General features: G+C 47.7%; 13 protein-coding genes across 13 annotated transcripts; 12 read left to right on the forward strand and 1 right to left on the reverse strand.

Moving 5' to 3' along the window:
* Positions 1 to 434: 434 nt before the first annotated feature.
* On the forward strand, positions 435 to 4,637 carry EDB91DRAFT_1342589 (glycosyltransferase family 2 protein). Its single transcript, XM_041325755.1, has 21 exons — positions 435 to 1,304; positions 1,354 to 1,623; positions 1,676 to 1,830; positions 1,880 to 1,942; positions 1,998 to 2,037; positions 2,090 to 2,162; positions 2,216 to 2,251; positions 2,302 to 2,455; positions 2,506 to 2,578; positions 2,629 to 2,677; positions 2,734 to 2,862; positions 2,919 to 2,996; positions 3,050 to 3,139; positions 3,191 to 3,247; positions 3,301 to 3,431; positions 3,480 to 3,625; positions 3,681 to 3,695; positions 3,746 to 3,782; positions 3,832 to 4,089; positions 4,147 to 4,260; positions 4,312 to 4,637. Exons 1-21 carry the CDS (start codon positions 697 to 699, stop codon positions 4,379 to 4,381), a joined length of 2,646 nt encoding a protein of 881 aa, XP_041183527.1. The 5' UTR covers positions 435 to 696; the 3' UTR covers positions 4,382 to 4,637.
* A 602-nt stretch (positions 4,638 to 5,239) lies between these two features.
* On the forward strand, positions 5,240 to 6,142 carry EDB91DRAFT_1095715 (uncharacterized protein; the record flags this gene model as incomplete). The annotated part of the gene is made up of 9 exons (XM_041316955.1): positions 5,240 to 5,342; positions 5,393 to 5,465; positions 5,541 to 5,573; positions 5,629 to 5,717; positions 5,778 to 5,816; positions 5,874 to 5,902; positions 5,955 to 5,968; positions 6,022 to 6,050; positions 6,106 to 6,142. Coding segments are annotated over exons 2-8 (280 nt in total), but the record flags the coding sequence as incomplete, so codon positions are not given.
* Positions 5,873 to 7,367, forward strand: EDB91DRAFT_1095722 (uncharacterized protein). Its single transcript, XM_041316956.1, has 6 exons — positions 5,873 to 5,902; positions 5,955 to 6,050; positions 6,106 to 6,181; positions 6,234 to 6,714; positions 6,769 to 6,817; positions 6,870 to 7,367. Exons 4-6 carry the CDS (start codon positions 6,359 to 6,361, stop codon positions 7,128 to 7,130), a joined length of 666 nt encoding a protein of 221 aa, XP_041183529.1. The 5' UTR covers positions 5,873 to 5,902; positions 5,955 to 6,050; positions 6,106 to 6,181; positions 6,234 to 6,358; the 3' UTR covers positions 7,131 to 7,367.
* A 488-nt stretch (positions 7,368 to 7,855) lies between these two features.
* On the reverse strand, positions 7,856 to 8,563 carry EDB91DRAFT_1076905 (uncharacterized protein; the record flags this gene model as incomplete). Its single annotated transcript, XM_041314900.1, has 4 exons — positions 7,856 to 8,071; positions 8,140 to 8,323; positions 8,376 to 8,389; positions 8,504 to 8,563. The coding sequence occupies 4 exons, from the start codon at positions 8,561 to 8,563 to the stop codon at positions 7,856 to 7,858; spliced, it is 474 nt and encodes a 157-aa protein (XP_041183530.1).
* Positions 8,564 to 8,940: 377 nt separating this feature from the next.
* On the forward strand, positions 8,941 to 10,640 carry EDB91DRAFT_1193301 (NAD(P)-binding protein; the record flags this gene model as incomplete). The annotated part of the gene is made up of 6 exons (XM_041320560.1): positions 8,941 to 9,690; positions 9,748 to 9,911; positions 9,961 to 10,069; positions 10,120 to 10,161; positions 10,217 to 10,380; positions 10,436 to 10,640. Coding segments are annotated over exons 1-6 (1,008 nt in total), but the record flags the coding sequence as incomplete, so codon positions are not given.
* Positions 10,641 to 11,510: 870 nt separating this feature from the next.
* EDB91DRAFT_1095735 (uncharacterized protein) lies at positions 11,511 to 12,796 on the forward strand. The gene is made up of 12 exons (XM_041316957.1): positions 11,511 to 11,689; positions 11,760 to 11,893; positions 11,947 to 12,019; positions 12,078 to 12,110; positions 12,175 to 12,194; positions 12,245 to 12,259; positions 12,321 to 12,359; positions 12,417 to 12,445; positions 12,494 to 12,507; positions 12,558 to 12,586; positions 12,639 to 12,721; positions 12,776 to 12,796. Exons 3-11 carry the CDS (start codon positions 11,953 to 11,955, stop codon positions 12,642 to 12,644), a joined length of 252 nt encoding a protein of 83 aa, XP_041183532.1. The 5' UTR covers positions 11,511 to 11,689; positions 11,760 to 11,893; positions 11,947 to 11,952; the 3' UTR covers positions 12,645 to 12,721; positions 12,776 to 12,796.
* Positions 12,797 to 12,902: 106 nt separating this feature from the next.
* On the forward strand, positions 12,903 to 13,496 carry EDB91DRAFT_1242057 (uncharacterized protein; the record flags this gene model as incomplete). The annotated part of the gene is made up of 3 exons (XM_041322149.1): positions 12,903 to 13,235; positions 13,311 to 13,359; positions 13,414 to 13,496. 3 exons carry the CDS (start codon positions 12,903 to 12,905, stop codon positions 13,494 to 13,496), a joined length of 465 nt encoding a protein of 154 aa, XP_041183533.1.
* Positions 13,497 to 15,682: 2,186 nt separating this feature from the next.
* On the forward strand, positions 15,683 to 17,092 carry EDB91DRAFT_1095741 (P-loop containing nucleoside triphosphate hydrolase protein). The gene is given in 5 exon segments (XM_041316958.1): positions 15,683 to 16,137; positions 16,191 to 16,713; positions 16,725 to 16,728; positions 16,740 to 16,742; positions 16,754 to 17,092. 2 exon segments carry the CDS (start codon positions 15,708 to 15,710, stop codon positions 16,682 to 16,684), a joined length of 924 nt encoding a protein of 307 aa, XP_041183534.1. The 5' UTR covers positions 15,683 to 15,707; the 3' UTR covers positions 16,685 to 16,713; positions 16,725 to 16,728; positions 16,740 to 16,742; positions 16,754 to 17,092.
* Positions 17,093 to 17,242: 150 nt separating this feature from the next.
* On the forward strand, positions 17,243 to 17,901 carry EDB91DRAFT_255281 (uncharacterized protein). The gene is made up of 2 exons (XM_041326609.1): positions 17,243 to 17,514; positions 17,719 to 17,901. The coding sequence occupies exons 1-2, from the start codon at positions 17,347 to 17,349 to the stop codon at positions 17,815 to 17,817; spliced, it is 267 nt and encodes an 88-aa protein (XP_041183535.1). The 5' UTR covers positions 17,243 to 17,346; the 3' UTR covers positions 17,818 to 17,901.
* Positions 17,902 to 17,985: 84 nt separating this feature from the next.
* Positions 17,986 to 19,572, forward strand: EDB91DRAFT_1042848 (uncharacterized protein; the record flags this gene model as incomplete). Its single annotated transcript, XM_041313023.1, has 4 exons — positions 17,986 to 18,327; positions 18,376 to 19,290; positions 19,349 to 19,432; positions 19,489 to 19,572. 4 exons carry the CDS (start codon positions 17,986 to 17,988, stop codon positions 19,570 to 19,572), a joined length of 1,425 nt encoding a protein of 474 aa, XP_041183536.1.
* A 1,605-nt stretch (positions 19,573 to 21,177) lies between these two features.
* Positions 21,178 to 21,568, forward strand: EDB91DRAFT_1029179 (uncharacterized protein; the record flags this gene model as incomplete). Its single annotated transcript, XM_041312687.1, has 2 exons — positions 21,178 to 21,285; positions 21,338 to 21,568. Coding segments are annotated over 2 exons (339 nt in total), but the record flags the coding sequence as incomplete, so codon positions are not given.
* Positions 21,569 to 22,665: 1,097 nt separating this feature from the next.
* EDB91DRAFT_1242061 (uncharacterized protein) lies at positions 22,666 to 23,385 on the forward strand (the record flags this gene model as incomplete). Its single annotated transcript, XM_041322150.1, has 1 exon — positions 22,666 to 23,385. The coding sequence occupies one exon, from the start codon at positions 22,666 to 22,668 to the stop codon at positions 23,383 to 23,385; it is 720 nt and encodes a 239-aa protein (XP_041183538.1).
* A 702-nt stretch (positions 23,386 to 24,087) lies between these two features.
* EDB91DRAFT_1233663 (alpha beta-hydrolase) lies at positions 24,088 to 25,690 on the forward strand (the record flags this gene model as incomplete). The annotated part of the gene is made up of 7 exons (XM_041321121.1): positions 24,088 to 24,269; positions 24,325 to 24,392; positions 24,450 to 24,571; positions 24,626 to 24,719; positions 24,767 to 25,122; positions 25,175 to 25,449; positions 25,471 to 25,690. 7 exons carry the CDS (start codon positions 24,088 to 24,090, stop codon positions 25,688 to 25,690), a joined length of 1,317 nt encoding a protein of 438 aa, XP_041183539.1.
* Positions 25,691 to 25,843: the final 153 nt, after the last annotated feature.

Genomic DNA, 25,843 nt, shown 5'->3' on the forward strand with positions numbered 1-25,843 from the left:
GAACCTGAGAGATGCTCTTTGATCTCGTACACAATGGCGATGATCTACATGAGTGCTCCACGTCTTCTTCCATTCTAATACAGTCCTTCATCCCACGTTCCCATTTCTCGACGTTCTGTGGGCTCATCCATTCGATCACGATGTGACGAGAACGAGACTAAATCATATATCTGTAATTAGCACTATTCAGATTTTCTCAGCAGAAGTAAGTGCCAGCCTATGCCAGCGTGATAAACAGCATCTGCCAGGGATGGGCATAGGTGTCCGTCTGGACGTGTGATTGTGCACCCCAACCAAGCGGGGAGGCATGTGCTGAAGGTGCGCTCGAGGCAGTTTTACGTAAGGGTACGGCTAATTGTTGTTTAACCAACCTCCGAAGACGTCGAGGTAAAACAGTATAGCTATAAGTACCCCCCCCCTCAATTCCCATGTCGATAGCAAGTGTAGTAACCCAGACTTTCCTTTTATGGACATTTGATTGTCGAGCGGACAACGGTTGAGACTGAGTACCTTCTCTAGCTTCAACCGCATCGACAGTCTTTTCGACAAAGATTCCTGTCTCCTACTGCAGTCGTTCCTTCTAGTCTCTAAGTTCTCTCTTTGACTCGCAACACTCGTTTTGTGCGACTTATTTCGACTTTGTTTCGCCACGTAAAACTATCACTCGTTCACACCCTCAAATATTTTAGCAGAAACATGGCATATCGCCAACAAGATCCCTACTACAATTCTGCACCGAGTCCAGCAATTATCCCAGGTTTCCCCCCTTCAGCGCCTACTAATCATGCCCAACAATACAATGAATATGATACCCAATGGGACGACAGGTCTGCCAAATCCGTACAGAGTAGCCAATTCCATGGTTCTCAGGTGGCCCTCAATCCCCAGTATGAGAAGAGTCAGGTCAACATACACACTCCTCCCGTCCCAGCAATGCCATACCATGCATACCAACAAGACTACCCTCCCGTCCAGCCACATCCTGGTATGCTCAGAGAAATGAGTACCGGTTATTCTGTAGCCAGGGAGAAGCTCATGAAACGTCGTTCTGTCCGCCATGTTGAACTTCAAAACGGTAATTTGGTTCTTGACGTCGCTGTCCCTACGCACATCGTCCCAAAGGGCATGAACGGCGCCGAGGAAATGACCAAGATGCGATACACCGCTGCTACATGCGACCCCGACGAATTCATGCGCAGGAAATATTCTCTCAGGCCCTATCTTTATGGCCGCCATACTGAACTTTTCATCGTGATGACAATGTACAATGAAGACGAGGTTCTGTTTGTCAAGACTATGAACTCGTAAGCTCCGTCCGTGCACGTCGTGACACGTACCTTATTTGTTTTCAAGGGTTATCAAGAACATCGCGCACCTCTGTGGTCGGACCAGGTCCAAAACTTGGGGCCCCGAGGGATGGAAGAAGGTCGTAGTCTGTGTTGTCTCAGACGGACGCAGCAAAGTCAACAAGCGGACGCTTCAAGTCCTCACTCTTGTGAGCTTACTGATGATGGGTTTGGTTTGCATCCCTGCCTTATATGATTTCCCTAGATGGGATGTTACCAAGAAGGGTATCGCTAAGGACTCGGTGGCAGGGAGGGATGTCACTGCTCACATCTTCGAGTGAGTGGAATCGAATGGAAGGGCGTACTATGATTAAATCCGTGATCTGCAGATATACTTCAAACGTTGTCGTCACAGAGACTGGGGAGGTCTCCACTGGTGTTTGCCCTGTTCAGATCATCTTTTGTTTGAAGGAGCAGAACAAGAAGAAGCTCAACAGCCACCGTTGGTTCTTCAATGCTTTTGGTCCCTTGATCAACCCGAATGGTAATTGCCTTCCCCACGTTCAGTTCCTGACACTGACTCTAGACCATAGTCTGTGTCCTTCTGGACGTCGGCACCAAGCCGACCGGCACTTCAATCTACGAATTGTGGAAATGTGAGTGGATATTAATCGCCTGAGATTTCGTGTGATGAGTGATGATATTTACTAGGCTTTGATAACCACTCCAACGTCGGAGGAGCCTGTGGAGAGTGCGTTAAATTCGTCATGCAGTGCTTAATTTGATTAAAATTTCCAATCAAGGATTTGTGTCGACACTGGCACAGCTTGCTCACTCCTCCTGATGAGTCCTCTAGCTGCTTCCCAGAACTTTGAGGTAATACAATTGCAGCTCTGATTTCACACATCGATTCTGACATGATGTGACAGTACAAAATGTCCAATATCCTCGATAAACCTCTCGAGGTAGGTTTTCAATTATTGGTTACGTGACCAGGGTGCTGACCTCCCGAAAGAGTGTCTTTGGTTACATCAGCGTGCTTCCTGGTGCATTTAGCGCCTACAGATACAAGGCCCTTCTGAACGGTCCTGATGGCAAGGGTCCTCTTGCCTCGTATTTCAAAGGGGAGGCTATGCATGGTGGAGGTGCTGACGGTGCTGGGCTGTTTGGTATGCGATACGCTCTCTCCCATTTCTTGTCCCACCAACGATTGTTCCAGAGCGAAACATGTACTTGGCCGAGGATCGTATCCTGTGCTTTGAAATTGTCACCAAGAAGCGGGAAGGCTGGATGTAAGTTAAATATTACCTTTAATACTGCAAGGCCCTCAACACGCCGACAGTCTTAAATACGTCAAGAGTGCCAAGGCTGCTACTGATGTCCCCACAACCGTGAGTAGAGATCAATCTACAGTGATGCTTTTTTTTTTTTTTACATATCCCCTCAGGTCCCCGAATTCATCTCTCAACGTCGCCGATGGCTGAACGGGTCCCTGTTCGCTTCTTTCCATTCGACGATCTTCTTCTACAGGATCTGGACATCTGGGCAAAATCCTATTCGTATGCTTGTCCTCCAGGTTCGTAGCGCATGGAGATCCGTTAGGGCTAGGTCACTAACAAGAGCCTCCTGTAGATTGAGTTCATCTACAACGCAGTCCAGCTCATCTTCACGTGGACGTCGCTTGCGAACTTTTACCTGGCTTTCTTCCTTGTCAGTGATGATTTACCTTCATACGTTGACGAGTCTGATGTGGGTTATCATAGTTGGTTTCATCAGCAACCACGAGCACCGATGGTGCTTTCAACTTCTTGAGCCAAGGAGCGGGTCAAGACGTATTCCAGGTCTTCTTGAAGGTAAGAAGTAAGTCGTTTGTAAACGAGGAAGGGTTCAAATTATCGTTCCAGCTCTACATCGCCCTCCTGTTCGTCGTCACCGTTTGTTCGTTAGGAAACCGGCCACAGGTATGTACCTTGACGCACGACAAACTCGCAAAGTTAATTCTCATTCTTTTCAGGGCTCCAAATGGATTTATGGGCTTTGTATGATACTCTTTGGTATTTGTAACGTGATCACCCTTTGGTGCGCCGGATGGACAGTGTACCTTGCTGTACCACATACCCTCGCTGGATGGAAGGACTTCCCCAAGTGAGGTTTCGATGCTTTAATTTAGCGCCAAAATCTCATCTTTTCAAGTCTCGTCGCTACAAACCAAGCCTTCCGGGAGATCGTCATTTCACTTGCTGCTACGTATGGCTTGTACCTCTTCTCGTCGATCATGCACTTGGAACCATGGCACATGTTCACTTCCTTCATCCAATATATGTTCTTGCTCCCGAGTTGTGAGTGTCTTGGTCGTTTTCTTAGTAGTCGGGATGCTGATATATATTGTCGTAGATGTCAATATTCTGAGTATGGGCATTTTTCATCACGTGCGGAGATGATGTTGATGTTTTTGACAGTGATGTATGCCATGTGTAACTTGCACGATGTTACTTGGTAAGAGGATTCCACAGTCTTTTGCTTTCAATCTCACGATTGTATTTAGGGGAACCAAGGGAGACAATGGTGCTGCGAAGGATCTCGGTGGAGCTAAGAAAGTGAAAGGCGAGAATGGGAAGGACATGATGGAAATCGAGATCCCTACCGCGCGCGAAGACGTCGACCGCATGTGGGCAGCTTCCCGCTCAGCACTGAAGATGAAGGCCCCTGAAGAGAAGTCGCACCGTGACGCTGAAACAAAGCAAGCCGACCACGACCGTAACAGTCGTACCAACGTTGTGCTTGCATGGGTGGGGACGAACATGTAAGCTGATCTGCATGTTTTCTTCGAGGAGGCTTTATTGATGTTTATATTTTTCAGGCTCATGATCCTTGTCTTCACTTCACAAGCCTTCTTGAATTGGGTGAACGCCCATTTTGCAACTTCTCAAGGCTCAAGTTTCAATCCATACTTGAGCTTCCTTTTCTTCGCGCTGTAAGTGAACCATTCATTAGAACTCAGTCCGTTTCTGACCGTAAAACATAGCGCTGGCCTTTCAGCAGTCCGATTCGTTGGATCCCTCCTCTACCTCATCTTCCGACTATTCGGACACTAAGAATATGTCTTGAATACCCATTCTACATCTGCCAGATCTGTACTTTTTTCGAGAGTTGATCTCTTAGTCCGATTCGAATTCGGTGTCATTCCTTTTGAAGTATTCGATTACATAGATAAGTACTTGTTGATGACTAGGGTATTTTGGATGTGCATGTAATTCTACTTTTGTCTGTTGTCTTATTGGACTTTAGTCTTTGGTGCTCTAATACGTGCATGTGTGTGGTGCCAGGTGATATGCATATATTTTGGACGTGATTTGACGTGGGGTAACTTTGCTGCTTTGATTCCGAGCGGCACTACGGACATGCTCACCAGACTCCAGCAAGGCTTACAACATATCTCCGGACAGCTCGGGACCGTAACCGCGCGGCTTTAAATCCGCTGCTTGACGAATTACATCTATGTACAGTTTGGGTCTATGTACACTAATTTACGATGACAGTGTTATCCCCGTGCAAGTCGTTGCACAGCCTGAGGCCTGAGGGCCCAACACAGGCCATCAGGAACGTTACCTCCCGGCGCCAGCCCACTCGCTCGTTCTGAGGCTGATACTACAGGATTCTTATCAAACGATGTGATGGAGTACCGGGCCGCCAAACGCCCACTGCAAGTACTGATCAAGTGATTTATAGACCATCACGAAGCAATGGCATTCTGATTGCCTGGCAACTTCAATCAATAAACCAGCGCATTCTTGTTTCCTGAGACGGTGATGTGCGACTCCGTCATCAGGACCTGTGGGATGATTGATCCCAGGTTGTATCGTGATTCGTGACCAATCCTCTTATAAGAAGTATGGTAGGAATGATCCGATATCTCGCTGTTATTTGAGGCATAGCTAAGATGGGTTCCGTAGAAAGGGGGGAAAGATATATAACAGTGCGTAGTGCACGGACGGATTTCGCCGCGTTCATAGCGCATACCACGAAATCCTCCAACGTGCAATAAATAAATTATAGGTGAGTGTTAATCGTGTTGATATATCGTGGCCACTAAAACTCCAGGTTAGACCGAGATGGAAGCTGAGCTATCCATACTGTTTAACGATGTGCGTATCCTTCAGATGGAGAGGATGTTTCAATGTAAGTATCAGCTTTTGGGTCTTATAGTAGGTAGTACTCGGCACCCTGAGAGCTAAATACCTCATTCACTGGCAGTGGCAGCAACGATCGTTGTCTTATACGACCATAGTGAGTTTTCTCGCGAAATCGGAAAGTATTTCCTCTAATCAGTGCCATCTCAAAGTAATATGCTCTCAAAAAGAGGTGAGTTTTGGCGTTAGCCCTCGACCGGGAATCATTCACATAGTTCCTGAAAAGGTGGACTCGATTTGGGTATGTCTTCTCAGAGGCTTGTAGAAGCATCGGCTCAGTGAACATGTCATGGTTCTTCAGAGGAGATCGAAGTCTCTTGTGTCATACCTTTACCTTACGGTCAGTGCGATTGTCGCTCGCTCATCGACTAGGTGTCTGATACCGCAACTCCCGTAGAACCGCTACGTTGGGGATGTCATCTCCATGTAAGTGAGATGCGGTTCTGTCGAAAAAAAACGTGACTCACCTTTCTTTCAGCCTCAGTGCAATATGTTCGACTTCCTCTTTTCGATCTTGATTTGTGTTGCTGACGACCGTACGATAGTATTTTTGAGCTCGACATTTTCAGTTGAAGTAAGTAAGACAAGCGAGACTGTCCTACACGTATAATACTGACAAGTTCCTTTAGACGTAAGTGCACACAAACCGGCCTGTATGTCTGGTCCACATTCACTTGCTGATTAAAAATAATCTTTGCATCAGCTGTACGTAATTTTCTGCATACTTTCTTGCTTCAAAGCTGATCTCGTTTGCCAGGTCGTATTTTATTTCACTTCCAATCTTATGGGCCTTTTGTGTCAGTATGGGCTACACAAAGTACACCATTTCGTTCATATCCGCAGATAAGTACTGACAGCATCTCTGTCTTACTACTAGCGATCATGCAACTGCGCATTTACGCCCTGTACCGCAAGTCCAAGAAGATTCTGGCTTTCACAGCAGTTTGCTTTGTCATGGAAATTGCAGCCATTTGCACGGTCCTGGCGATAAATTTCGACCACACCTTAACATATACCAATGAGGCCATACCCGGGCTCCTCAACATGTGCGCAACGTCAACTATCAACAGAAGCTTCACGGCCATCTACGTACCCATCTTTAGTTTCGAGCTTCTACTTTTCGTCCTTGCCATATCTGTTGCCTTCAAGCACATGAACAACATTCGTACCATTGCTGGGAAGAGACTTCACAGCACGATGGCGACGCTGATCAAGTACAACACGATCTATTTCTTTGTGTAAGTTTTATGGTGTTATCTTTGTTGTCAACTCAATTCTCTAATACATGTTAGCGAAATGGTCGGATGCGCGGTTGCCTCGGGGTTGTATCTTGGTCTTCCGGTAATGTAGCTCTTGACCATTCGACCTTTGTCGCTGAAGCTTTTCCATTTAGCCGATTTACCTGGAAATCGCAAATTCAGCCCTTATTGCAACTACGATCATCCTTGGGAGCCGGCTAGTACTCGGCACACGTAATTTCTATTCTGACCCATCAGAAGATCATTTGAACCTCAGCCATGGGAGCCATGCTCAGAGTAATAGCTTTACTTTTACCCAACCTTCACTTGGGCCATTCCACGACTCCAGTCAGATGGAGATGACAATGGTCAGTGCCAGGGGATACCGTCTGGATAAAAGTGATGACCGTGTATAAAGAGCTTGTTGCTTGATCCCTAATACTCTTGCAATTTGGGTCTGTAGACTTATCCGTTTCAACAACGTAGACCAACTTATTTCGACGATGTAACGATACGCCATGACCAATTGCTCCCTGTTTATGACAAGTATTAATGATGCACACTTTGTTAGCACTTTACTCCCTATCCTGACGTCCAGCCTGAGTATTCACGATCTTCTTTACTGCCACATTAATCCTCACCTCAAAGTCACCCTCGCCCGCAAGACCTGTGCGGCTATGTTTTGATTGATAGTATCGCCTTCACTCCACTATTTAGTGAGGAGCTAGTCCGCGGATATTATATGAACGAGTTTTCAAAAAATTGTGTACGTTCATGCATCAGATGGACGAGCCACAAGCGCCTCAAAAGATAGTTGTACCAAATGTCGAGCCAGCGATCGCGGATGTCTTACGACATTGCGAGAGAGAGAACCAGGCCGAGACTTCATAAACGAATCTGATTTGGAGATGATCCAAGTGACGGGAATGGGACTTAATAGTAAAGGGTGCGCTGATCCTGTTCAAATTTTACGTTTGTATCATGTTCCCAACCTGATCAACTTGTATTACATTTAGGATTCTTCGGAGACTTCGAAACATGCGGACAAAATACACGTCTACGTGACACTGCGATGAACAAACGAAGGGAAGTGAGACAGTGGACAGCTGGTATGTGTAGTTTAAACACCACGTACTTGCGATCATTCCTCTGGTCGACGCATCTGGAGAGGGTCCACCTCAATGATTTCATCAAACTTCTCCTGCGTGATGAGCTCTTCATCAACCATAGCCACCGGCAGCTCTCGCAACCAAACCCTACAGTTGTTGGTGATCGATGTTGTCTGAAATTTGACCTGATTAGCAAGGCGAAGAATTTGGTCCCTCTGTGCACGAGAAAATGTCCCCACTGGGATGACCTGATTTCGAATGTTGGTATCCGCGCACGTCACGACAGGCGCATAGTAGTTGTAATTGCCAGCCTGACCGTCAGCTGCACAATTTGAGTCACTGGTACGTCATCTTTCGTGCCGTTCAGCCATTGCAGGAGAACATAACGATCAGAAGGATATCTCGTATCCCGAAGCATGCAGCGTGACTTCTTTGACAGAGTTATCATCGGGGTATTCAGTATGGACGCTGCCTGAGGAAGCGAGGAGGTGTTGACATATCTGCAACAGAATGTAAAGTGAGTTGGGAAATGTCAGATTGCACGAGTCATACCTGGCTGTTTTGATCTATCGTTATTAGTAAAGGACTAAGTCCAACACTTTCTCTCGCTTAGAACTTTCCTTGCAGCAGCTTCTATGGCCAAAGCCAGGGATGATCTATAAATTTAACTCTGAAGATACCTGGTGCTCGCCTGCAAGACTCCATTCCGCGCATTCTACGCGCTCCTTCCCCCCATACATATGTGCCTGACTTACCAAGCCTATCGATATCTGAGCTGGGCCACACCATTGCCCCTAGGGCAATGTAAATGTTACTTCTAGCCAACTTCCGGCGCAGATCTCAGCGCAGTCACGGGTCACAGAGGGTGCAAACGCTGGGCTCTATGACAGGATAGTTAGGATAGCTCATACCGTATAAGTACCACATATTTTCCTGAGTAGGTCACCCCTGAGTCGCGGCGACTTCGACAACACTGCCTGGTCAGCGCCCAATTCCGAATCGATGAGTATTGGGAAATCCCATGAGGCTATTTTGCACTCCAAAATTCACGCATCTTCCCGTTACGTGGACTTCTTTTTCTCACACGACGACATATTCTCGAAACATCATTGCAGATAGCTCGACTATCACTGTAGACCGGGAATTAGCTAGTCTCCCAGCCAGACCTAGAGAAGGAACGAGATAGTCGTCCCTTAGGAATTGGCGTGATTTTATATCCGAGCCGAAACTGCACTATGGCGATCAGTGACGGAGTCCGTCTTTCTAGCACAGCGCCAGGCGATCGACGCGTTCCACCGATGGAGTCTTGACTGCCGCATCAGTTGTTTGGTAAACTCTTCTGTAGTCAGTTTAGTCTTGGGAATAAGGACCTGATAGTAGTGAGGGGGAGCAACGGTTGTCACATGTACATAGACAACGCGGAAGCTTTCACTCCATGATGCGGCTTGGCCAAATATAAGCCACATCACATATATAAGATACGAATCATAGCTATACCAAGGCTACATACACTTCCACTCATCGGCGTTCCAGCACTTGACCCATGTCAATGTCAAAAAATATCCTAGTGGTAGGTGCTACAGGCAAACAAGGTCGTGCTCTCATCCAGGCTCTTCAACCCCCCGCGGACTCGGATGATGTACCATTTCGAATGCTGGCTCTCACTAGGTCAGCTTCCAGTGCAAGCGCACAGCGCTTGGTCCAGGAAAGACATGTACGAGTAGTGGAGGGAGACCTCGACTCGCCAGAGTCCATACGGAAAGTCTACGAAGATGCAAAAAGTTCAGGTGGCATATGGGGTGTTTTCTGCGTTCTGGCATTCCCTGGGCTTGGTGCAAATGCAGATGGGGAGGAGCGACAGGGAAAGGTGCCATTTGTTTCAGACATCTTGTTGCTCATGCACACTAATATTGGAGTAAAACAGTTTATGGCGGATTTAGCTCTCGAATATGGGGTGTCAGTATACATTTATTCAACCGCCGAACGTGGTGGTGAGCAGAATGATGAGATGGAGAAGCTGTCGGGTCGTGCCAAAGTACTTGCAGAGCGGCATGTCCAGGCCCTCGGTGAGAAAGGTCTCCCATGGACGTGAGCCCTTCAAACTTGAGACGGAACCTAACTAATGGTGATGTATCAGAATAATGCGCCCAGGATTCTTCCTAGATAATTACAACGACTTCATTGGTTCTATCACCGTCGCTGTAATGACTCGCGGGCTCAAAAAGGACTCGAAACTCGGGGTGGTTGTGAGTTCTTCTATTGTATATGTCCGTATGCTGTTGTGAACTCCACCAAGGACCCAAAAGATATCGGTCATGTTGCTGCCGGTGTGTTCAAAGTAATGCATTTTCGACGGGAGAAGCAATTAACAACGACTGACAACTCAATTGAAGAATCCTGGGAAATACAAACACCAGATACTTGTGGTTATCGGAGATGTACTCACCATGTCAGAGCAACATGCATCCTACAAACGCGCAACCGGTCGAGCCCTTCCCTCCGTTCCCGGATTGTTAGCTACTATTCTGTTAGCGTTGAACAAGTCGACGCAAGAGTTGTGAGTTTTCATCTGTTGCTTGTTTGCTACTCATTGTGACATCAATATAACTCAGGGTTCAACATTTCGAAAACATTCACAATGCACGAACCACTGGGCAACACGAGCATTTTGAATCTCAACTAAACCTAGGCCGCGAAGCTTATCCTCAAATGAAGACAGTTTACGATTGGGCTGTCGAGCAGCAGAGGAGTAAAGGACAACAAGAAAATGCAGCAGATTGGAACAAGGTATCGTTATGGCGGCTCATGCTAGGAAAATCGTAATGTATTGTGGTAAACAAGTTCACTCATACACCTTTGCTCAATTATTCCCTTCTCGCTCACGACTGCTTACGCATCGTCCCAGGAGTAATCCAGCACGCACTGCCAGACTCGGATGGTAACCCAAGCATCATGAACATAACCACGCACAGGTTCGAAAGTGATCCTGTTGCCTCGGTATAATCATGGTATCTGCGAATGGAATGATAAGTTCAATTCACCGAGCATCGATGGCGTTGCTACGATCAAGTAGTTGATCTGTTGTTTTGTGTATCGCAGTGTATTCTTGCTCAGAGGTACACCGGTGCGTGTCGCGAGGTGTTACAAAACTCATAACTTACCTGCGCACAAGACTTCTTGACCATGATTAACTGTGAATGTGAACCTGGTCTTGAACGGGACGTTCTGGGAAGCGGAGTTGAAATAACACCGCTGGTTCTGGGGACCGGGAGAACCCGAAGGAGGTCCTGGTTCGAGAGATTACTCTGCGAACCAACCGCGGACAACTTAAATATACTCCTTGGCAGGTTACATCTGTAACTTAGTAAGTATTTACTTTTGCTCCAACTGACCGCCGTTGTTCCTGCGTAACTCTTCGCATATTCACAAAACTATACTTTCGGATGTACGCTAATTCTGTGTTCCTTACAGCCCAGACTGTGAATTGTCGTCCCTCCTCAGGGGTGTCGAACACTGTTGATGTGACTATCGGGCTACTATAGAACTGCCGAATGCCCACTGCAGTGCTGAGTGTGTAGACCTCACGAATCTCACTTGTTCTGATCCCGGAAACTAGTGAAGCAGCGCTTTTTTATTCCCAAGGGTAGTCTCCGACTTCGTCATCAGTACTTGTGGGATGATCATCCAAGATAATCCCCGAGCCCAGGCTGCAGAACAACGATCATGACAAGTACCATGGTAGGAAAGATACAATTTATCACTCTCGTTTGAGGCGTATAGGTGAACTCTCAGGCTCCTTCCTTCGAGTGTGAGGCCTTGAGGGGCTGACTGCGAGTGAGGAGTATTACCTAGTATTAAAAAATAAGGTTGTGCTGGGTTTTGAATTTTACACATGAATGGTTCTAATAATATCATCGATCCTCTGGTTCCTCGCAGTCCGCTCCTCACACTCGAAGCAGTGGTGGGAAGGAGCTCGGTGAATTCTATGAACAGAAGGAGAGCATATATATAACAAGGATGGATTTCGCTGCATTCATACCACACGATCCCCCGAACGTGCAGCCAAATAGGTGAGTGTTCGTCGTACTGATATATCATGATGATCATTAAGGTCGGAGATCAGGTCAACATGGAGACTGAGCTTTCCACACTGTTCAACGATATACGCATTCTTCAGATGGGGAGGATGTTTCAATGTCAGTATCAGTTTTTTTGGTCGCACTCGACGGCCCGAGTGCTCAATACCTCATTAAGTATCAGCAACAATCGTTGTCTTGTACGATCATGGTGAGTTTTTCTCCCGGTATTTGAAAAAATATTTCCTCTGACTCTGCGATGAACTTCTTGAAAGTACTATGTTCTCAAAGAGAGGTGTGTTGTGTTGGTCCTCAACCGGGAATCATTCACATATTTACGAACAGGTGGATTTGATCTGGGTATGTCTTCTCAGTGACTTGCAGAAGCCTCGCCTCTGACTCAATGAACACGGTCCTCCAGAGGAGATCGAAATCTCTTGTGTCGTTCCTTTATTTTATTGTCAGTGCCACTACAGCTCGCTGATTGACTAGGCATCTGATGCCACAGCTCCCGTAGAACCGCTACGTCGGGGATGCTATCTCCATGTAAGCAACACGTTTTGTGCAAGAAAATATCATTTACCCTTGTTTCAGCATCAACGCAATATGTTCGACTTCATCTTTTGATCTTGAGTTTATTGCTGACGACCGTACACAGTATATATAAGCTCGACATTCTCAGCTAATGTAAGACATCGGGATTGTCCTGCAACATATAATGCTGACAAGTTCCTATTAGACGTAAGTGCACACAAACCAGCTTGTGTATCTGGTGCTACGCTGTTTACATTGCTTGCTATTTAAAAACTCTTTGGATTAGCTGTGCGTAACTTTCCGCAGCCTTTTTTCGTTCAAGGCTAATATTTTGTTTTCCAGGTCGTATTTTGTTTCATTTCCAAGCCTATGGACCTTTTGTGTCAGTATGGGCTACGCAAAGTAAAATATCTCGTCCATATCCGTAGAAAAGTACTGATAACATCACTCGGCCTTGTTACTAGCAATCATGCAGCTGCGCATTTACGCCATGTATCACAAGTCCAAGAAGATTCTGGCTTTCACGGTGGTCTGCTTTATCGTACAAATTGCAGCCACTTTGACAGTCCTGGTGATGGACTTCGATCACATCTTAACATTTACCAATCAACCCATACCCGGGTTCCTCAACATGTGCACAGTGTCCAGTGTCAATAAAAGCTTCACGGCCATCTATGCGCCTCTCTTTTGTTTCGAGATTCTACTCTTCGTCCTTGCCATATCGGCTGTCTTCAAGGCACACGAGAAAGACCCATGCGGTTGCCGGGAAGAGACTTCACAGCACGATGGCGACGCTGATCAGGTATAATACGATCTACTTCCTTGTGTAAGTGTTACTACGTCATCCTTGTTGACTCGACTCTCTTATGCTTATTAGCGAAATGCTCGGATGTGCGATTGCCTCGGGATTGTATCTTGGTCTTCCGGTATATTGTGATCCTTGACCATTCAACCTTAGTCGCTGAAGCTTTTCCATTTAGCCGATTTACCTGGTGATCACGAATTCAATCCTTATTGCAACTACAATCATCCTTGGAAGCCGGCTCGTGCTTGGCACACGTAATTTCTATTCTGACCCATCGGAAGATCACCCAAACAGGCTGAGTCCACGAAACCCATGCACCAAGTCATAGCTTCACCCAACCTTCATCATTTGTGCCACTCCGCGACTCCAGTCAGATGGAGATGACAATTATTCCCACCGAGGGGTACCGTCCAGATACAAGTAATGACATTGCATATCATAGTGACTTATTTATTGCACCATGTATCAATCCATCATGGGAATTGCTGTTTGTTGATTGTTTGAAATCAAGTACGTGCTGTCCTGTCCAATTGTCACTGTTATCTTTGCTGCCAATCTCCAGCTCACAGTCATCCGGCACACATGAACGCCATGTTTTGAACATAATTCGTTCGTGTATCAACTGCAAGCGGCTCGAAAGATGATGAAGGTCGGGCCACGATCACGAATGTCTTGTGATATTGCTAGAGACTCGAGAGGACCAGGCCGTGACTCGATAAACTGAATCCGAATTGTGCATGGTTTAAGAACTGGGAATACGACCCAGTCTGACACTCGGCGTCGAAAAGCCTGTACCGTATACACTAGATGAAAAGGGGAACCAAGTAAGTATATCGACTCCGAGCTCGAGCACGTCAATCCACATCCTAGAAAAAACCGTCCGCTGCATCGTCATTGTCATCGCTGTGGTTTCGTACCAAGTGAGTGAGCTGAGAGTTCAAGTGAGCATGGGGTCAACAGAATACGTACGGCGGTGTGGTAGGTCAAGATTATTCGGTTCCGACTTCTAGAACAACTCCTACAGGCTTACTCGAATTAGACAAGATTCCTAAGCAATCGGGTCTCGTCCGAGGAGCCTTCGGAGAAATGTGGATTCGCTAGGCTTATCCGCCTGCTTCCAGAACACTGCAATCCCATGGATGCATCTCGAATACTTTGATCGCTGCTTTCTCGTAAACTTGTATTGGCGACGTCATTCTGCCGAGCGCCGTCGTTTCCATTGGAAGTTGCACCTAGGGTTCGTCAAATGTTGTAGCACGCGGGGAAATAATTGACAACTGGAGAAGCGGAACACTGAAGCGGCGAGCTTGAGGAGGTCAACATTTGGTCAACATCATCGTCGATGCACAGTTGCAAGCGAACGAGATCTGCAAGCTGCTTTGTGATCATGAAGGTTCCAGGCTATCAACAAGGGAGGTAGAGAGTCGGCGCGCCCACAAAGGACCTCCGCTGACCCAACCCCAGGTGGTTTTATGAATGCGTAGGGTCATAGCGTTCATAAAAACGGAAAGACGCCTCAAACGGTCTTGGAGGACCATAAGCGAACTCTCCTAATTTGCAGGAAATTCTGGAGCCTCAGTATAGACACCAAATATATGTTACACACGTACAATAATCATCCGATTCTTAGTCTTATCTGACGACAAGGTTGTCGAATTCTTTTAATACCGAGGCATCCAACTGCAGTAGTTCAAACTCATCTCCAAATCCGAGGCTCTTGAGTTTGCAGATGCGACACTGAAGTTATTCGTGTCCAATACATCCAGAAAATTATCAGGAATTTTATACGTTACCTGGTGAATTGACCTGCTTACGATGGCGATAGGACGTTCATCGACAGGCTATCCATTGATCACAAATGTGTACTGCATATTAAGTCCGTTGACATCGGCGCGCAAAGCCACAACGAGCGGCGGTCTGTTGGTATTATCTTCGCGCCCAACACAAGGCTCAGCGGAATTTATGCAGACAGACATGTGCATACATGACAAAACGCCCAGAATAATAGGTTTGCACACACGGGTTCGGAAAGGTATGAGAGGTACTGGAGTAGCCGGTCGACGTGTTTCAAGGCTCCTGTCCATACTGACTTTGCTTTGCAACGACTGAGCAGAAACGAACGTAATAGTTTGGATACCCGAGTAAGATGTACCAGGTCGACTGGGTGACGGTATCAGAAAATCTAGCAGGACAGGGAGTGTGAACAAGCCTAGAACACGTGAAGCGGATTCATACCTCAAAAGGGAGTCCAAAGACCGCTGATTTGCCCACCATTGTGGTGTGACACGCTTCTTGACGTGTCTACCTAGTAGCCAGACTTAGGTAAATCAAATTTGCCTCACATTCTTCAGGGAGCAGGGTCAAAGCAGGGTGGCCAAAAATGTAGAGCGGAACTTTGTGGGGCACTAACTGATGGGTTTATGTAATCACGTAATACTAACGGAAAGATCTACTCGTCGGAACTCCACCATGGCCGTCCAAGAAACACCTGTGTCGCGACGACTCAAGTCAGTCAAACATGTTATCATAGTGTGCTCGGGCAAAGGTGGTGTCGGAAAATCTTCTGTGTCTACTCAGCTTGCGCTCAGCCTCCATGCATCTTCTTCCAATGCTCGAGTCGGGATTCTCGATGTCGATCTTACCGGTCCGTCAATACCACGCATGCTTGGTCTGGATGGGCATGGTGTGCACCAGAGCAGCGATGGATGGGTCCCTGTGTACGCAGATGCGCGTGGGGATGGTGAACCCAGGCTTGCGTGCATGAGCGTCGGATTCTTATTAAAGAAGAAGGGGGATTCAGTAGTTTGGAGAGGGCCGAAGAAGAACGCCATGATAAGGCAATTCCTGAGCGATGTTAGGTGGGGAGATCTTGATTACCTCGTCGTAGACACACCTCCAGGTTAGATATCCTGTGGCGTGACGGGATCATCTCGAGCTGATATTAATATGTAGGAACATCTGACGAGCACTTGTCGCTGATCGAACATCTTGCACCGGTGCACTCACGGCTGTCCGCCATCATTGTTACCACTCCGCAGGCAGTTGCGCTACTCGATGCGATGAAATGTCTCTCGTTTACTCGAGCTGTCGCACTCCCTGTCCTTGGACTTATCGAGAACATGAGTGGATATGTATGTCCATGCTGCGGAGAGGTTAGCAATGTGTTCTCTACAGGTGGAGGTGCAGAAATGGCCAGACGAGAAGGGGTGCCATTCCTCGGCAGTATGCCTATCGACACGGAGCTGGTCACATTGTTGGATGCTGCCGAGTCGACAGATCCAGGGGCCACTGATGGAATACACGACGAAGCCAGCGAACTTCGTTCCTTTGGAGTTTTGCAACGATATCAGGAGACATCGTCCGCGAAAATTCTAAGTGTGCTTGTTGAGAAGCTCATATCGACGCTGTCATCGGTAGAGCACGCGCCGGTGAGCAACTCGGCGTAAAGAGTCTCAACAGGTATGTCACTAGACCGTCATCTCTAGTACTTCTTACGCATGTTATGCAGGCAGACACGAACTTGTATACCGTTGATGGTGTATCCTTAGAGTGTATCCCGATACTGGTCAATGTATATCAGGTCATACCTTGCGCGTGCTGACACGGCTTCCTCGGGGGAGATTGAAGTTTATCTAGATAAGTATCTGATCAGCGAGAGGTCAGCAGCAAATCATACTCATTGAACATCACTAGCACATTCTACCATCGGAACACATGACATTAATATTGCACTGTGATTCTGCATTTGCTGTGAAGCTCCTTCACACGACGAACGGCCTTGTAATGACCCTACACACCAGCCTTAAGTAGGTTGTACTATTTTCACACTGTAAATCAATCGCTTGGTTCTTCAATCTCCCGAGTGGTACCGATATCGACACACCAAGTAAAAGGTTTTGTTACCCTGAGACATGTTGGCCTCCTCGGCTCATTTCAAGCTAAAGCGAAAAAGGTAAAAATGCAGACTCGAGGACCGTAATATAAGTAGATTAATATAAGTACGTACGCTGACATATCGTCAAAAAGTAGTATACTTGTCCGACACCGACATATATAAACCGTGACCGCGGATCGGCCATAACTAGCCGTGAGGGCTCGCATCCCCCACATGCGAATGGGGAAGAACAGCCCTGCAAGTCTGTTGTTCCTTGGTATGTTTTTTTGGGACTGTACTTCGGATTCCCTGAAACTTCGGAGTCCGGGTGGAAGAACTGAAGGTTCGGTAGAGGAGTCTCGTAAGATTTGCCACGTTCCCGTTCAACAAGCCGATATGAATGTGAGCATGTTCGAGTTTTGGTCTTGGTCCTCCCGTCGTTTATCCCTTGCTTTTGTTTTATGAGTTCGACCATCTAATACCCCATCCATCGCCTCCGACCAGTTTCATTCTCGAGGCCGTCTTTAAATTTTTACCTCTTAAGCTCATCCTAACGATCTCTGTATTTTTTTTTACCCTCGAGGCCTGATTCAGATCCCATTGTAGCCACGGTCTAAGCTCAATGCAAGATCGTCCATTGTCTTTCGGCTCCGTATCGACTCCCATCCTTACATCCAGGTTCCTTACCTCCCCTCTAGCCCATGACATCGCTCAGCCGCCCGCACGCGTACGGCCGTTTACCGACTCAAGTATGTAATTTTTGCAACATATAACACGACCCGTGTCACCTTTGTTGATATTTAAGTCATCTCCATAATTCTTTCCCCTCTAGGCGATCCCCCCGAGAAGAGACCTGATTCCCAATCATCAGGCATGACTGTCCGCAGGATAAGCTCGTCTGTTCGCCCCAATGTCGGGGACGATGATGTCTTTACCACCCAGCCTCACACCCGAACCCTTCGTCGCCGCTCAAGTCGCCTGTCAAAATGGTTGGAGGATTTGCGGGTTGAATCCCCCACCGTCCAGCAGCTGGATATTTCTGCTGACACGGAAACCGTTGGAACTGAGTGTAATCCTTACTTGGCGTACCCTCATCTCAGCCCAGCTACTGTTCGTCGAAGCATGGATGATGCTAGAAGTATGCATGATTATGTCGTAGTCAATGACGGCGACGTGCAAGAATATGTCCCTCCTGAGGAGCCCACGGATGTAAAGGTGCGTCGTTCATGACACGTGTTAGATAGGTCGTCTCAAATTTCAAAGGGGTCACATGGCCCACCAACGCTTGCAGATACTATGAGTCCAAGTCACCGATCAACCATATGGCTTAATACCCCTCCATCTCAGCATCACTTCCATCAACCAGTTATATCTTCTTCCCCCGCCGTATCTTCGACGTCTCACAGTCCATCACGTGTGTCAATGTTTCAGCGCTCGCATGTCACTTCCAACTCGGAGGCGATCAATCCTTATCATCACAGTCGCTCCTTAAGCCTTCAGACGTCACATCCTGTGGCTGAAGCTCGGTCGGAGGAACGTGGTATACATTCGAACCCCTCATCGTGGCGGTGGCGACCGAGTGTGTTGGGGCACTTCGTGTCCCTCTCAGACGTCGATACACACTCCAGTACTCGTGACTCCCCAGGTAGTTCTCGCCCCAGCATGTCCTCAACAACCACGAGTTCTTCATACGCAACCCCATCCACCAACATCATGTATGAGGATGGAGCATCGTATGTGCCCCCATTAACTCCCCAAAAATCAAACTTCTTTGGATCTTTGAGGTCACGTTCCCAGAAGGCCGTGACGTCCTCACTATCCCTTTTCAAAACTGACACGAGTTCCTCATTTCCGACGTCATTCTCGTCGCCTGCATCTGAACCAGAGCTCTCCCAGCCACCAGGTTTTCCAAGCACCTTGGCACGGAAGTCAAGCACGATTCGGTTACCCTTCTCGCCAAAATCAAGGACCCCGCTGGATAGTAACCTTCCCAATATCTTTGTGGAAGCGCCAGACGGTACGCGACCGCGCATTGTGTACACCGGCAAAAGCCATGCTCCGAGAGTCTCTTTATCGTCCATAGGCAGTCAGTCGCGAAGCACCAAGAAGAAGTTGGTCATTGCTGGTATCGCGCGCAATGACGTCAAACGTCTTGAGGCCGCTCAAAAGTGGTGTCAGGTCTGACATCACATCCTCGAGTTCAATTTCTTGTGACTGACTCTTGCCCTAATTTTAGTCATTTGGCGAAGTGGATCAAATCACGAGGATGCCTAACGGCGATCTCCATGTGAACTTCCACAAGGCTGAAGTCGCAGAAACTGTAAATAACCTCCACAGTCGTCCTACTGTCGGAGGAACTAACTTTATTCTTACCAGGTGTGTCGTGTGCGTGCCAAAGTCTACATCGCGGGTGTGGGCAGCGTGCATCTTTCTTGGTTTTCCGGAAATAAACGACCTTAGCATCTGTCACCGTCGTCAAACCACACCCGTTTGTTTGTAAAAGGTGAGATCAGACGTGGATCGTCAGAACGTCCCTAATTTAACTGGTGTCATCAGTGTACGACGCTGGAATTACGTTCTACACCCGCCTAATTCGATATCTATCCATTCCTAAAGGCCTCTGGTCGCTAATTTCAATCTGACGACTTGTATCGACTCCATGATCATGTGCGTGCGTAGATGTTGCCCGTTCTGTCTGACATCTTGACATCGAACTGACACTTCCATGCAGACGACAATTTATGACCGCACACCACCCTATCTATCACCTACATATCGCATTATTTCAGCCTCATTAATGCCATCTGCCATGCATTCTCTCGTTTATATCCCTTTGCCCACGATACATACCTTTCTCATTTGAATTATCGAGACGACCCTTCGCGAACTGTTTGCTTGGACAATGCGTTGGACGAATAGTTACTCGTACTTAATGATATTTCTTCCGCCGCATCAGCGATATCATGGTTCTATTGAGTCTCCTGCCATAGCCAGACCGAATAGAAGGAAGACCGCCGTTCCTTCTTTATTGCGGGTTCTATCCGAATCCATCGTTCAGAAATGTCCGCGCTCAATTTCGACTCTTGTTGCGCCGCGCCGCGCAGTGACACTTCCGGAGAAGTGCCGGGACTAGTCTTCTTCGCGCCTGTGTTCGTTCATACACGTTGGATCAGCACAAGCTGGAGGGGCTTGTTGATCGCTGTATGGCCCGGCTAGACCCGCGATGACCCTGACCTTGGTATATTCTCGAGCGCCTTAGGTGAGGCCTGGCCAACGGGAGGATTGGTATTACACGCGGAACTCAGGTACAGTCGTACATTAGGTCCGTTATCTGATATGATGGTGCTGCCTGACCTTCGGGGATGCATGTCCTTATAAATGCGACTTCCCTGGGTCTCCCCTGTGCCAATGAAGGCAAAGAACTATGTCAGACCCTGACCCAAGCGCTTGTCCGTCTAGTACTTGGACGCTATTACAGCCTAGGCTGCTTATTGAATCTCCCGCTCTTAGCGCACGCCGTGCTGGCTATCAACTCGAGGCGCTACGCTGTGGCAGCAAGCTCTACATGGATACATGCGTTCGCAATCCGCTTCACGGCCTCTATATATCTATCGCGGTCTCAGTGCACTGCATTCACCACCGTGACCGTGCATTTAACTTGCCATTTGGCCGTTAAAGCGATAAAGAACGCGATTCTCCTGTTCTAATCATGGTCGCGTCAATAAGGCGGTCTAACAAGTCAAAGTACCTCGCAAGATGACAGTCGGAATCATCCCAGGCTGTGAGTGAGGTTTTTTGGTCCAAAAGGCGTCGTCTGACCGAGCCTATGCAAGTGGCTCATCAAGTAGTACTATCCGGAAGGATATTCCACAACCTCCTGCTTTATCAGTACCTCAGCTATCTCAACAATCTCAACGACAAAGTTTACTACCACAAGATCAAGGGTACATTATGCGCCTGATGTGGATAATGAACAGCTGATTAATCTCCAATATTAGAACACGGGAAATTCTGCTGCAAATTCTCAAGACACTACAGGACTCAAATATCGTGGAAAAAGGAGACAAGGACGTACGGTCTAGGTTCTGGGCGACATACAGCCAAGTTGCCAAAGAGCACGATGACGAATTTTTAGAGCGGAACAACAGCGACATGGACATCGTACTCATTTTCGTAAGCTACTGAATAAATTTGATGCATTCATCTGACTGAGAGGGCATCGTAGTCCGGTCTTTTCTCCGCTATTAATACCGCGTTTATCATTGCCATGCAGCCCAATTCCACGACCCCCTTATTGTTGCAGATCGTTCAAAATACCTCCCCAAATAATTCCGTCACATCTTCCACTACATCAGGTGCAAACTCGTCCAATGGCACATGGTTTCAGGGCTTGGCATATGTTGCATTGTCGTTCAGCCTTCTGGCTGCTTTCGGGGCTGTGCTCGGCAAACAATGGCTCAGCCATTATAAATCGAACAATATCCATGGTTCCCTTGAGGATCGCGGAAAGCAAAGACAACAAAAGTTAGACGGATTGGAAGCATGGCATTTTCACGCTGTGCTGCAATCATTCCCCGTCTTACTGCAGATCTCGCTCCTTTTATTTGGGGTTGCTATCTCAGCTTTCGTATGGTCTCAGCAGGGAGATCTAGCCATCGCTGTAATCGTGTCAACGGCGTTCGGTCTGGTTTTCTATTGGTTCATCATCGTCGCCTCCTTGAAATCGCTGCAGTGTCCTTTCCAAACCCCTATTTCAGCAGTTATCCGCGTGCTTTGGAAGGGCGTATATAGGCGCGTCAAAGACCGACGTATGAATGGGAGCGATGAGACGTTGTCGTCATATGACTCTGGAGAACTCGAGGAAACGCTCCCTGATGCACCATCGATGAAGTGGATATTCGAAACTTCCACAGATCCAGAGGTGATCAGTTCGGTCGCTTGGCTACTGCCCACCATCAAATGGACCCCCGAACTGCACATGCCAACTATATGCTCGCGCTTGATGAGCACTTTCAAAGCGTGCTTTCATGCTGGTGTCCAGGTCAGTTTCTCGGCACGTCAAAGAGCCCTTGCGTGCGGGAGAGCCTTGCACCACGTCATTTGCGATGAAACTATCCAGAGCCTCCTTCCCCCGACTGCCATGATGCACTTTGATTGGGATGTTTTGGAGCTGTGGTCTCATTGGCATGACCTCGGTCTTCCTTGGGGTCTTGAGTGCTGTAAAGCATCTTTCGCCCAGTACGCTACAACTCTGGATAAAGATCACGAAGACGAAGCACGCATTGCCCTTGCGCCTCGCTATCGTGACTGGCTGCCCAGGATTTTTGAAGCCAAGCGATGTTGCATTGATCTGGGACGGTGTTTTCGACTGGAACGATGCCCAGCGTACTCCGGAAGACTTTGATTGGCTCGTGGACTTCCTGGTACACTTTCGGAAGTCCAAAGCGAGGGACTTTGACGCCATGGGAGATGCGCTGCTCGCATTGAGCGCCATGCGAGGGTCTAGGAAGTCCCACCAGACGAGACAATTACCTCGACTCGATCATCTTCGCCATGGAAGCAGATAAACCATCCCGGCTTCGTCACGCTGCCCTTCGAGCCGTATTTGACGCTCGTTTGGAACTAGTCGACATAGTCGAACAACCGGAGGGAGAATTCAGGGAGAAGATATTAACGGAACTCGCGCCAGCTCTGTTCACCACAACCAAACCTATCGCACCGCAGCGATCTGATGATGAACCAGATGCTGTTTTTAATCCCGGACGTGATGACTGCTATCTGCGGCTGATCTTCACACTGGCAAAGCAAAGTGATTGGCGTGCTCATTTAGGAAAAGCCGGTCATATAGAACGATGCATATCTCTACTTGGCCACGTCATCAAGAACTGTTCCTCCGATTCGTCGACGCCTGTCAAGCATCATCCTTATTATCTTGCAGGCATATTGATACGGATGAATGCCTCGGATGACTATCAAAGCCCTGGCTTTGCGGACAATATATCTGAGCAGGAATGGTGGAGTCTACTCAAAGGAGCGTGGTCAGCAATGTATTGGAATGACCTTTACCTTGAGGATGAATCAGTGGAAGCACTGCCTGGCATTGTCACGTACACTCTCGATCTCCTGAAAACGCAGACAGCAAGATATGATGCGGCGAGCCTTGTTCGATTGGTGGATCGGATATACGAGGCGCTCAGTGATTGTAAAGCAAAGCCGGGTATCCTTTCCGCAGTGAAAAGCCTACAGGATGCGCTGGATACTAGCAATGCATAGTTCATTATATTACGCGCAAGCTGAGTATTAATTACGGTCAGACTACGTACGGTATCGCTTAGTCTCCCTTACGCAGATTAAATAGAAGGAATATGTAGTCTTTCGACTGTCGGTCCTTTATCGTGAGTTGTGATGACAAGAGCGGTCCGACCGTTTCCGGGACTAGCGGACCTAAATTCAACCTACAATTATGACGCGTCTCTCTCTAGTCCTGTTTCTTCTTGTCTGTTCTACCATTGCGGTTGTAATTTATCGCGTTCCCTTCTGCTGAACCTTCGTCAGCACTTCTCCAACAGACTTAGGGTGTTGTTGACATGAGTACATATCACTTGATATCGCTTGTGAGACGTGGATGAGTATGACTCCGAATCAACAAAAGAGACTGAAGTATAAACAATGCCCTGTATAACGCCTTGTGTATATCTTAAAAGCTGAAGAACGACATATCATGGCTCGTGCAAGTCTCACAAGGCCATATATGCTTTGGGCTCTTTTGTTGATTCGGAATAAGTAGTCAGTTTTCTCCTACCATTCCCGCTTGGCTAAGCAGCATGAGACCAAACAATGGGCTGATCAGTCCTTGTTGCAGTATTGACGCAATTCCCCGCTCCCCGTTTGAAACGGAATAAATAATGGGATGATACGCTTCATCTGCGGCTCCAATTGGGCGGTGCTTTATTCCAACTTTATTCCCAAGTCCCCATGGACCACTATGTCGTCGCGCCAGAAAACGTAAGTGGATCAAAAGCAAGGGCTGATGATCCCATACCACTAGTGATCGTGGAAGGATTCCTAGGCAGCGCAGGCGCTGCTATGGGGAGCAAGTGCGCAGAATACCTTAACAAGGGAAGTAAGAATCCCAGTCGAAGAATTTTGTTTGCCAGGTGAGTAAAGTCGAAGCGGATGTAACAGGACCGGCAGTTGATGTTTACTTCGAAGTGTCGGGCCAGTAAGTTCTTTGCATGACAGGGCATGCGAGTTATTCTACGCACTGCTCGGTGGTACAGGTAGGTCGCTTGCGTATTTCAGAGCACTCGCGATTAATATCGACTTCATTGCCATAGTTGACTACGGAGAAGACCATGCCGAAGCTTACGGTCACCAGCGGTATGGTCGGGTTGTAGAGGTCGCTCTATACCCTTCCTGGTCGCTCGATAACCCGTTGCATTTTTTGGGACATTCTATGGTAAGTCATTCATTTCGGTATTTTTCTCTTTCACGACGATTCAAATGATAACAGGGAGGGCCTACCATCGTCAAGTTGCAGTCGCTCATGGCGGCAGGCTTCTTCGGAGACCGTGGACACCCTGACATGGTGCTTTCCTTAACAGCTGGTGAGTTCCATGGCGCTACATCGCACGCCATTCCTCATTCCGTCAAGTCTCTTCGCCGTTTCGAGGAACTCAATTGGTGTACGCTCTGGGAGAACGTACCGACTCACCGCCTGCTGTCCGCCCGTTCTCAGCTGGTGATATTTTATCTAAACTTATTCATATCCTATCCTATCTGTCTCCTCTCCTTCCTGCAGCACTGGATTTGCATGCTGAATCACGCCGTCTGTCATATCGGGACGCGTCTCTTCCTTCTCTGTGGCAACAGCTCTGCAAAAGCGACTGGGCACAGAGCCGGGATGCTACTCCATACGATGCGACTTTCCAGGCAGCGGAAGAACGGGAAATGATTGGGGAAGGTCAACCCCATCAAAGGACGTTCTATAGGTCATACGCTGCTTCCTTGGTATGAGATTACTCTTATTCCATCTGCGCTCACGATGCTCATGTTACCGCAGCGCCACACAGAACGAGACAGATCTTACAGAGCTTCTATTGTGAACATTATTTCGCCTCTGTACTATTCGTCTCTCGTTGTGTCGTCGTTCAACTTTTCGGTGCTCCAACCTACTCCAGCGATAGTCGCTTCAGTGTCTAGTTCCGGTAGACGTGATACAGACTCCGGGTGTCCCAGCTCGTCCCCCGGAAATGACAGCACCGGTTGTGAGCACTTTTATTGGGAAAACGATGGCGTTGTCCCTGTATTTTCGCAGTTTCATCCATTCGGATGCAGGTGCGTACATAAAATAATAAGGCATGGACAAATATTGAATGTCTTACACCAGTACCGCATTCTGTCGGACATCATTCGAAGAGGATACATAGCGATAGGCCAGTACCCTGGCATCTGGTGTGTGTATGCATTAGAAAATGCGAGTCATTTTTCTATCGCTCCTTTTTGGTGGGGTTCTAGACGGCAGAGAGCGTTTTGGCTGGAGCTGGGAAATTGGTTGCGGGCAATTGACGACCAGTGACTAGTCTTGTAGTGGCGTTTGAATCCTCGGCGCAGACGTATTCTACATACTCGAATATCATATATTACAGGACAAATGATTCTAGTAAGGACAGTGACGACCTAAGGAGTGGGAGATGAATGAGTAACAATGAGAATATGACTGAACATGATG

This window comes from Suillus paluster, assembly GCF_016628075.1.
Source record: "Suillus paluster strain FC165 chromosome Unknown EDB91scaffold_2, whole genome shotgun sequence".
Taxonomy (NCBI): Eukaryota; Fungi; Basidiomycota; class Agaricomycetes; order Boletales; family Suillaceae; genus Suillus; species Suillus paluster.

Coding starts and splice junctions, on each gene's coding strand:
- EDB91DRAFT_1342589 (XM_041325755.1), top strand. CDS start 697: ATGGCATATCGCCAACAAGATCCCTACTACAATTCTGCACCGAGTCCA. Junction 1,943..1,997: donor AATCTACGAATTGTGGAAAT/GTGAGTGGATAT, acceptor GATATTTACTAG/GCTTTGATAACCACTCCAAC. Junction 2,252..2,301: donor TCCTCGATAAACCTCTCGAG/GTAGGTTTTCAA, acceptor ACCTCCCGAAAG/AGTGTCTTTGGTTACATCAG.
- EDB91DRAFT_1095722 (XM_041316956.1), top strand. CDS start 6,359: ATGCAACTGCGCATTTACGCCCTGTACCGCAAGTCCAAGAAGATTCTG. Junction 6,715..6,768: donor AACACGATCTATTTCTTTGT/GTAAGTTTTATG, acceptor AATACATGTTAG/CGAAATGGTCGGATGCGCGG. Junction 6,818..6,869: donor GGTTGTATCTTGGTCTTCCG/GTAATGTAGCTC, acceptor TTTTCCATTTAG/CCGATTTACCTGGAAATCGC.
- EDB91DRAFT_1095735 (XM_041316957.1), top strand. CDS start 11,953: ATGGAGACTGAGCTTTCCACACTGTTCAACGATATACGCATTCTTCAG. Junction 12,111..12,174: donor CGTTGTCTTGTACGATCATG/GTGAGTTTTTCT, acceptor ACTTCTTGAAAG/TACTATGTTCTCAAAGAGAG. Junction 12,360..12,416: donor TGTCGTTCCTTTATTTTATT/GTCAGTGCCACT, acceptor CAGCTCCCGTAG/AACCGCTACGTCGGGGATGC.
- EDB91DRAFT_1095741 (XM_041316958.1), top strand. CDS start 15,708: ATGGCCGTCCAAGAAACACCTGTGTCGCGACGACTCAAGTCAGTCAAA. Junction 16,138..16,190: donor CGTCGTAGACACACCTCCAG/GTTAGATATCCT, acceptor ATTAATATGTAG/GAACATCTGACGAGCACTTG.
- EDB91DRAFT_255281 (XM_041326609.1), top strand. CDS start 17,347: ATGCGAATGGGGAAGAACAGCCCTGCAAGTCTGTTGTTCCTTGGTATG. Junction 17,515..17,718: donor TTCAACAAGCCGATATGAAT/GTGAGCATGTTC, acceptor ATCCCATTGTAG/CCACGGTCTAAGCTCAATGC.